General features: G+C 31.0%; 1 protein-coding gene across 1 annotated transcript in view; it reads left to right on the forward strand.

The window, feature by feature from the left end:
- The window catches only part of LOC117258557 (hemicentin-1), a 28,403-nt gene that overhangs the window by 16,021 nt on the left and 1,205 nt on the right, over positions 1-11,177 (forward strand). The window contains exons 12-19 of the mRNA XM_033629569.2: positions 7,124-7,396; positions 7,478-7,592; positions 7,677-7,834; positions 7,928-8,029; positions 10,440-10,508; positions 10,718-10,777; positions 10,911-10,979; positions 11,109-11,173. Of these exons, the coding sequence (XP_033485460.2) occupies positions 7,124-7,396; positions 7,478-7,592; positions 7,677-7,834; positions 7,928-8,029; positions 10,440-10,508; positions 10,718-10,777; positions 10,911-10,979; positions 11,109-11,173 (911 nt within the window). The remainder of the gene's footprint in view (positions 1-7,123; positions 7,397-7,477; positions 7,593-7,676; positions 7,835-7,927; positions 8,030-10,439; positions 10,509-10,717; positions 10,778-10,910; positions 10,980-11,108; positions 11,174-11,177) is intronic.

Consider the following 11,177-nt stretch of genomic DNA (forward strand, 5'->3'; position numbering starts at 1 on the left):
ACTATACTATGACGTTTTTGTCACATTTTTGATGACATACTATACTATGATGTTTTTGTCATATTTTTGATGACATACTATACTATGACATTTTTTTTATTACATTTGTGATGACATACTATACTATGACGTTTTTGTGACATTTTTGATTACATACTATACTATGATGTTTTTGTGACATTTTTGATGACATACTATACTATGACGTTTTTGTCACATTTTTGATGACATACTATACTATGACGTTTTTATCACATTTTTGATGACACACTATACTGTGACATTTTAGAGACATTTTTGATGACATACTATACTATGATGTTTTCATCACATTATTCTTTACGTACTATACTATGACATTTTTATCACATTTTTGTCGACATACTATACTATGACATTTTTGATGACACACTATACTACGACATTTTTGATGACACACTATACTATGACATTTTTGTGCCATTTTTGATGACATACTATACTATGACTTTTTTTTTATTAAATTTGTGATGACATACTATACTATGACATTTTTGTGGCATTTTTTGATGACACACTATACTGTGACATTTTTATCACATTTTTGATGACATACTATACTATGACCCATTTATCACATTTTTGATAACATACCATACTATGACGTTTTAAAGACATTTTTAATGACTTACTATACTATGATGTTTTTATCACATTTTTGATGACATACTATACTATGACGTTTTTGTCTCATTTTTGATGACATACTATACTATGACGTTTTTGTCACATTTTTCATGACTTACTATACTATGACGTTTTTATCACATTTTTGATGACATACTATACTATGACATTTTTGTCACATTTTTGATGACATACTATACTATGATGTTTTCATCACATTTTTCTTTACATACTATACTATAACATTTTTATCACACTTTTGTCGACATACTATACTATGACTTTTTTGACGTTTTTGCTGACATACTATGCTATGATGTTTTTATCACATTTTTGTCGACATACTATACTATGACTTTTTTTGACGTTTTTGCTGACATACTATGCTGTGATGTTTTTATCACATTTTTGTCGACATACTATACTATGACGGTTTTTGTCACATTTTTGATGACATACTATTCTATAACATTTTTGATGACACACTATACTACGACATTTTTGATGATACACTATACTATGACATTTTTGATGACACACTATACTATGACATTTTTGTGACATTTTTGATGACACACTATACTATGATGTTTTCATCACATTATTCTTTACATACTATACTATGACATTTTTATCACATTTTTGTTGACATACTATTCTATAACATTTTTGATGACACACTATACTACAACATTTTTGATGACACACTATACTATGACATTTTTGATGACACACTATACTACGACATTTTTGATGAGACACTATACTATGACATTCTTGATGACACGCTATACTATGACATTTTTGATGACACACTATACTATGACATTTTTGTGACATTCTTGATGACATGCTATACTATGACATTTTAGAGACACTTTTGTCGACATACTATACTATGACGTTTTTGTCACATTTTTGATGACATACTATACTATGACGTTTTTGTCACATTTTTGATGACATACTATACTATGATGTTTTTGTCACATTTTCGATGACCTACTATACTTTGACGTTTTTATCACATTTTTGTCGACATACTCTACTATGACGTTTTTTGTCACATTTTTGATGACATACTATACTATGACTTTTTTGTGACATTTTTGATTACATACTATACTATGATGTTTTTGTCACATTTTTGATGACATACTATACTATGACGTTTTTGTCACATTTTTGATGACATACTGTACTATGACTTTTTTTTGACGTTTTTGATGACATACTATACTATGATGTTTTCATCACATTATTCTTTACATACTATACTATGACTTTTTGTCACATTTTTGATGACATGCTATACTATGACATTTTCGAGACATTTTTGATGACATACTATACTATGACATTTTTGTGACATTTTTGATGACATACTATACTATGATGTTTTCATCACATTATTCTTTACATTCTATACTATGACATTTTAGAGACATTTTTGATGACATACTATACTATGACATTTTTTTCACTTTTTTGTCGACATACTATACTATGACTTTTTGTCACATTTTTGATGATAGACTATACTATGACATTTTTTTCACTTTTTTGTTGACATACTATACTATGACGTTTTTATCATATTTTTGATGACATACTATATTATGACGTTTTTATCATATTTTTGATGACATACTATACTATGACTTTTTTTTACGTTTTTGATGACATACTATACTATGACGTTTTTATCACATTTTTGATGACATACTATATTATGACGTTTTTATCATATTTTTGATGACATACTATACTATGACGTTTTTATCATATTTTTGATGACATACTAAACTATGACGTTTTTATCACCTTTTTGTCGACATACTATACTATGACATTTTTGATGACACTATACTATGACATTTTTGATGACACACTATACTATGACATTTTTGTCACATTTTGATGACACACTATACAATGACGTTTTTATCATATTTTTGATGACATACTATACTATGACGTTTTTGTCACATTTTTGATTACATACTATACTATGACATTTTAGAGACATTTTTGATGACATACTATACTATGACGTTTTTATCACATTTTTGATAACATACCATACTATGACATTTTTTTCACTTTTTTGTCGACATACTATACTATGACGTTTTTATCATATTTTTGATGACATACTATACTATGACTTTTTTTTACGTTTTTGATGACATACTATACTATGACGTTTTTATCATATTTTTGATGACATACTATACTATGACTTTTTTTTTTGACGTTTTTGATGACATACTATATTATGACTTTTTTTTTACGTTTTTGATGACATACTATACTATGATGTTTTTGTGACATTTTTGATGACATACTATACTATGACTTTTTTTTGACGTTTTTGATGACATACTATACTATGACATTTTTATCACATTTTTGATGACATACTACACTATGACCCATTTATCACATTTTTGATAACATACTAAACTAGGACGTTTTTATGACATTTTTGATGACATACTATACTATAACATTTTCATCACTTTTTTGATGACATACTGTACTGTGACTTTTTTTTCACATTTTTGATGACATACTATACTATGACATTTCTTTATTTTTTTTTTTGCATTTTCATGACATACTATGCTATGATATTTTTGTAACATTTTTTATGATTTGACATTTTTATCAAATCAAATCAAATCAAGTTTATTTATACTGCACATTTAAAAACAACTGCAGCTGACCAAAGTGCTGCACAAGATAAAAGAATGACAGACAAATATATAGCAATACAGAATGTACACAAACTTGAAACATAATACAACTGGTAAGAACAATTACAAAAATGAAAAGATGAGATGAAATGCTAAAATATTAGGATCACTACATACAACCAAAGGCCACTGAAAACAAGATTTGTCTTAAAAGTGTCAATGGAGGGGGAGCATTTGATTAAGAGGGGAAGGCTATTCCAGAGCTTTGTAGCAGCGACTGCAAAGGCACGATCTCCCTTACCCACAAGCTTCAATCGTCGGACAGTTAAAAGACAATGTTCGAAGGATCTAACGGGTCGGGAGGTGGAGTAGGGGCAGAGGAGTTCAGCAATATACTGGGATGCCAGCGCATGTATGGCTTTAAAAACAAATGAAAGAACCTTAAAATCAATCCTGAATTTGATGGGTAGCCAGTGCAGGGATGCTAGCACTGGTGTAATGTTGTCTCTTTTCCTGGCACCAGTGAGAAGTCTTGCTGCAACGTTCTGCACCAGCTGCAAACAAGACAAAGATGATTGGCAGACACCCAAGTACAAGGGAGTTAGAGTAGTCCAGCCTTGAGGAGATGAATGCAGTGGTAACGGTCTTGAGGTCACTGTGTGAGATGATGGACTTGCACTTTGCAATGTTCTTAAGTTGGAAATAACAGCCTTTCACCACAGTGTTGATTTGTTTGTCAAATTTAAATGCAGAGTCAAAAATGACACCAAGATTCCTGGTATGGCTATGGACATATGGTATAAGTGGTCCTAAGTGACTGACTATGCTGACTGTGTTGCTGGGGGGACCAAATACCTCTGTTTTGTTATTGTTTAATTGAAGACAGTTTGTTGCCATCCAGGATTTCACATCCTGGAGGCAGTTCAGAATGGATGTGATGGAGCTGGAATCCCATGCGTTGAACGGAAGATAAATTTGTGTGTCGTCGGCATAACAGTGAAAAGAGCATTTGTGCTGGCGGAAAATGGAGCCTAAAGGAAGCATGTATAGTACAAAAAAAAATGGGCCCTAAGATGGAGTTTTTGATGACATACTATACTATGACATTTTTGTGACATTTTTGATGACGTGTTTTTTTAACACATTTTTGATGACATGCTATATTATGACGTTTTTGTCACATTTTTGAAGACATACTATACTATGAGGTTTTTATATCATTTTTGATTACATACTATACTATGGCATTTTTATCACATTTTTGATGACATACTATACTAGGACTTTTTTATTTTATATTTTAATGTTTTTATCACATTTTTGATGACATACTATACTATGATGTTTTTATCAAATTCTCAATGACATACTATGCTATGAGGTTTTTGATCACATACTATACTTTAATGTTTTCGTCACATTTTTGATGACATAATATACTTTAACATTTTCATCACATTTTTGATGAGATACTATACTATGACATTTTTGAGACAATTTTGATGACATACTATAGTATGATGTTTTTATCACATTTTTGATGACATACTATACTATGATGTTTTAAAGACATTTTTAATGACTTACTATACTTTGACGTTTTTAGCACATTTTCGATGACTTACTATACTATGACATTTTTATCATATTTTTGTACTATACTATGACATTTTTGAGACAATTTTGATGACATACTATACTATGACGTTTTTATCACATTTTTGATGACATACTATACTATGACGGTTTTATCACATTTTTGATGACATACTATACTATAACGGTTTTGTCGCATTATCAATGACATACTATACTATGAGGTTTTTATCACATTTTTGATGACATACTATACTATGACGTTTTTATCACATTTTTGATGACGTACTATACTATGACGGTTTTATCACATTTTTGATGACATACTATACTATAACGGTTTTGTCGCATTATCAATGACATACTATACTATGACGTTTTTATCACATTTTTGATGACATACTATACTATGATGTTTTTGTCACATTTTCGATGACATACTATACTATGACGTTTTTGTCACATTTTCGATGACGTACTATACTTTGACGTTTTCGTCACATTTTTGATGACATACTATACTATGATGTTTTTAGCACATTTTCGATGACGTACTATACTATGACATTTTTATCATATTTTTGATGACATACTATACTATGACTTTTTTGAGACAATTTTGATGACATACCATACTATGACTTTTTTATCACATTTTCGATGACGTACTATACTATGACGGTTTTGTTGCATTGTCAATGACATACTATACTATGACGGTTTTTATCACATTTTTGATGACATACTATACTATAACGGTTTTGTCGCATTATCAATGACATACTATACTATGACGTTTTTATCACATTTTTGATGACATACTATACTATGATGTTTTTGTCACATTTTCGATGACATACTATACTATGACGTTTTTGTCACATTTTCGATGACGTACTATACTTTGACGTTTTCGTCACATTTTTGATGACATACTATACTATGATGTTTTTAGCACATTTTCGATGACGTACTATACTATGACATTTTTATCATATTTTTGATGACATACTATACTATGACTTTTTTGAGACAATTTTGATGACATACCATACTATGACATTTTTATCACATTTTTGATGACATACTATACTATGACGTTTTAAAGACATTTTTAATGACTTAATATACTTTGATGTTTTTAGCACATTTTCGATGATGTACTATACTATGACATTTTTATCATATTTTTGATGACATACTATACAATGACGTTTTTATTATATTTTTGATGACATACTATACTATGACATTTTTGTCACATTTTTGATGACATACTATACTATGATGTTTTTTCACATTTTCGATGACCTACTATACTTTGACGTTTTTATCACATTTTCGATGATGTACTATACTATGTTTTTGTCACATTTTTGATGACGTACTATACTGCGACGTTTTTATCACATTTTCGATGACATACTATTATACTATGATACTTATGACATTATGACATTTTTTTTACTGACTTACTTTTTCTTACACTGACTTCTTATGGCACACTGAACTTTTCTTCTTCTTGTATTTTTTTTTTTTTTTTTTTTTTTTTTTTTTTACATATTATGACATTGTATCACAGGCTATGATTTTGTTTATTTATTTTAGTGACTGTGATGGGCACGGAGGCAGGTTCTTCTTGACATCGTTTCGCGACCATAACTAGCACAGTATCAATACCTACTTGCCAAATTTGGAACTGATCTCCTGCTGGGCATTGTTTTTAAAGGGTGTTTAATATATTGTCTTGGGGCAGATGTAAAGCTCTGGGTAATGCTGCATCAAAATGATCAATTTCTCCTCCATATTTCTTGACTGATAGCTACTAGGAAAGGAAAGATATCTGCCAACTGTGATTGGTTGTTCCCTGTCACATTACATGTGGTGTGCGCTGCTGCATTCCAAAAGTTTACATTTTTTATCTCAAGGCGCACCTGTCATGCTGAAAAATCCTGAAGAATAGGTGCTTGGGAATGGTATCGCTCTTGCTTTTGAGCGCATCTACATTAACAATGGATGTGAGGGCACAAAAACTGCAGCATGTGTACGGGCCCCTAAAGCATCTAGTTAAAGGCCAGCTTCTTCCTACTTTGGTTTGTGCAGTGTGATACCCAATAAAATGCTGTCATACTTATCGCAATGACATTATTATCTCTCCACAGATACAAAACCCAGAGTCACACTGATGCAGAATCCCACACACGATGTGATGCATAGTGGAGATTCAGTCTCCTTCAGCTGTCACACTAATGTCTCTTCTGGATGGGAATACCTGTGGTACAAAGATGGCACTCAAATCACTGAATCTGGAAACAATTACACAATCACGCCTGTTGCAACATCCAACACTGGATCATATCAATGCCTAGTTAGAAGAATAGGAAGTTCAGTCTTCCTCTCAGACAAGAGTCAAGCTGCAAGGCTTGAGGTTAAGGGTAAGTATTTGTAGACTTCCCTCAAACATTTTTCTCAATGTGTTGAATGTGTTCATCACAGTTTTGATTGTGTTTCTGCAGAGCGCCCACAGGCTGATATCGTCCTGTTGACTGGCTGGTCCGAGGTCTTCTCCACTGACAGCTTGGTGCTCAGATGTGGGGTGCAGGAAAATCCGGACATGTGGAACTATACGTGGTAATGCACAGAAAAAAATACAATTTAATACTATAGATTAAAGTATTCTGAATGCACTCATGTGTACTGTGTGGATTGTCACAGGTTTAAAGAGGGCCAACGAATCAATCAGCCACTCACTGAAAAACATACAGTCACACCCCAGAATGACCCTGAGCAGAGCCTGTACACCTGCCAGGGCGTTAGCAACGGCAGACCATCATATTCAAAAATCAGTGAATCTTTCAAGACCAAGAATCTTCGTGAGTATAACTGAGGTCTGAAAGTTATGAGTTATTACAGAGCAAATGGTATGTCTCATTTCATTCTTCTTGTTTTTAATTTCTAATCTGCAGTTTTGAAGAGGAGAGTGCTTCTTTCCATCTCTGGCTGTATCTTTTTTGGCATCATCGCTGTCTTCATTGGATGCATTTTCCTCAGAATCTTCCACAAACCAGGTGTTATGAAGTTTTGAGACTCCTTGAGTGCATGGATTCTAAAAATCTGCATAATTAAATCACCTATAATCAATATTATTAAATAATTTATCAGTTACAATGTGAAAACAATACTTGATTCTGATTGGCAGCATAGTGTCTCTTAATTCCCAAGTAGTTCCAGTGAAACTGTTCACTGTCATGACGTTTTTTATGACATACTCTACTATGTTTTTTTATGACATACTATACTGTGTTTTTTTATGACATACTATACTATGACATTTTTATGACATACTAACTATACTATGTTTTTTTTATGACATACTAACTATACTATGTTTTTTTATGACATACTAACTATACTGTGGTTTTTTTATGACATACTAACTATACTATGTTTTTTTATGACATACTATACTATGATATTTTTATGACATACTAACTATACTGTGGTTTTTTTATGACATACTAACTATACTATGTTTTTTTTTATGGCATACTAACTATACTATGTTTTTTTTTATGGCATACTATACTATGACATTTTTATGACATACTAACTATACTATGTGTTTTTTTATGACATACTAACTATACTATGTTTTTTTATGACATACTATACTATGACATTTTTATGACATACTAACTATACTATGTTTTTTTTTTATGACATACTAACTATACTATGTGTTTTTTTTTATGACATGCTAACTATACTATGTTTTTTTTATGGCATACTATACTATGACATTTTTATGACATACTAACTATGTTTTTTTATGACATACTATACTATGACATTTTATGACATACTAACTATACTATGTTTTTTTATGACATACTAACTATACTATGTTTTTTTATGACATACTATACTATGACATTTTTATGACATACTAACTATACTATGGTTTTTTTATGACATACTAACTATACTATGTGTTTTTTTTATGACATGCTAACTATACTGTGTTTTTTATGACATACTAACAATACTATGTTTTTTAAGACATACTAACTATACTGTTTTTATGACATACTAACAATACTATGTTTTTTATGACATACTAACTATACTGTGTTTTTTATGACATATTAACTATATTGTTTTTTTATGACATACTAACAATACTGTGTTTTTTATGACATACTAACTATACTGTTTTTTATGACATACTAACTATACTGTTTTTTTATGACATACTAACAATACTGTGTTTTTTGACATACTAACTATACTGTTTTTTTATGACATACTAACAATACTGTGTTTTTTATGACATACTAACTACACTATGTTTTTATGACATACTAACTATACTGTGTTTTTTAAGACATACTAACTACACTGTTTTTTAAGACATACTAACTATACTGTGTTTTTTATGACATACTAACAATACTGTTTTTTATGACATACTAACTATACTGTTTTTATGACATACTAACAATACTGTTTTTTATGACATACTAACAATACTGTTTTTTATGACATACTAACTATACTGTGTTTTTTATGACATACTAACTATACTGTTTTTTTATGACATACTAACTATACTGTGTTTTTTATGACATACTAACAATACTGTTTTTTATGACATACTAACTATACTGTTTTTATGACATACTAACAATACTGTTTTTTATGACATACTAACAATACTATGTTTTTTATGACATACTAACTATACTGTGTTTTTTATGACATACTAACTACACTGTTTTTTATGACATACTAACTATACTGTTTTTTAATGACATACTAACTATACTGTTTTTTATGACAAACTAACAATACTGTTTTTTATGACATACTAACAATACTATGTTTTTTATGACATACTAACTATACTGTGTTTTTTATGACATACTAACTATACTGTTTTTTTATGACATACTAACTACACTGTTTTTTATGACATACTAACTATACTGTTTTTTTATGACATACTAACTATACTGTGTTTTTTATGACAAACTAACAATACTGTTTTTTATGACATACTAACAATACTATGTTTTTTATGACATACTAACTATACTGTTTTTTATGACATACTAACTATACTGTTTTTTATGACATACTAACTATACTGTTTTTTTATGACATACTAACTACACTATGTTTTTTAAGACATACTAACTATACTGTGTTTTTTAAGACATACTAACTATACTGTTTTTTTATGACATACTATACTATGACTTTTTTGACATACTATACTATGATGTTCTTTCAGGAGTTACAGGAGACTAAAACAGACACTAAAAGAAAGTGAATAGAAAGATGATAAACTAAAAGGTGATAAAATGGAGGTATAAATGTGGCATGCTTCACATGAAGTGGCCAGCCCACTTCATCTCAAATTAAACAAAAGCCACAATGAGGTGACCCATCAACCTATTATTCTTTTCTACCTCATAGCTGATGATGATGAGAAGCCAGAAGACACAGAGCTGTTTCCTACCATGGCTCAGCTAAAGGACCGTGATGGTACGTTGACGCCACCTCTCATGGCTTGTGGTTTTGGTCGCCGTTTCCACACATGCTGCAGATACAGCTCCACCAGTGATTCATTTCAGAGCTATTGTAGAAAATACCATTTGTGAAACTACCTACTGACATTTTCAAGTCACAGCCTGACTCTCATTGCCTGTAGCCGTTGGTGCTGTTGTGATAAAGCTGCTTCCTCCCTCCTGCAGATGCAGCCTGTCCACTGGTTAAGTACATTACTGATGCAGAACTGAGAGCTTCACCTAAAGGTAAAAAAGCCCACAGATAAGTAAAGCGGAAGATACAAATCCTGTGTTACTTTGAGTGTTTGTAAAGTCCCCTGGGTCCACCCCTCACTGATATATTTGCTTGGTTGCATTTTGAAAACAATCCCACCCACAGAAGCAGAAGAGAACGGCACGATTTGCAGTGAAACAACACCCTTACCAATAACTTCACAGGAAGACCAAGGTAATGAAGTTATACTCCAAATGCACTTTTCCAGTGAAATATTTCCTCTTTTTCGCCCATTTTCTGTGCTGGCTTCTTTATAACTGAGACACAAAGTATTTCTAATCCATATTTCGACATCCTTTCTAGCTGTGACGAGTGAGAACCATGACACAACAGAAAACAACAGTGGACTGGTTTCCTTTAAACAATGAGTCA

The sequence above is a fragment of the Epinephelus lanceolatus genome, chromosome 8 (genome assembly GCF_041903045.1).
Source record: "Epinephelus lanceolatus isolate andai-2023 chromosome 8, ASM4190304v1, whole genome shotgun sequence".
In the NCBI taxonomy this organism is placed as follows: Eukaryota; Metazoa; Chordata; class Actinopteri; order Perciformes; family Serranidae; genus Epinephelus; species Epinephelus lanceolatus.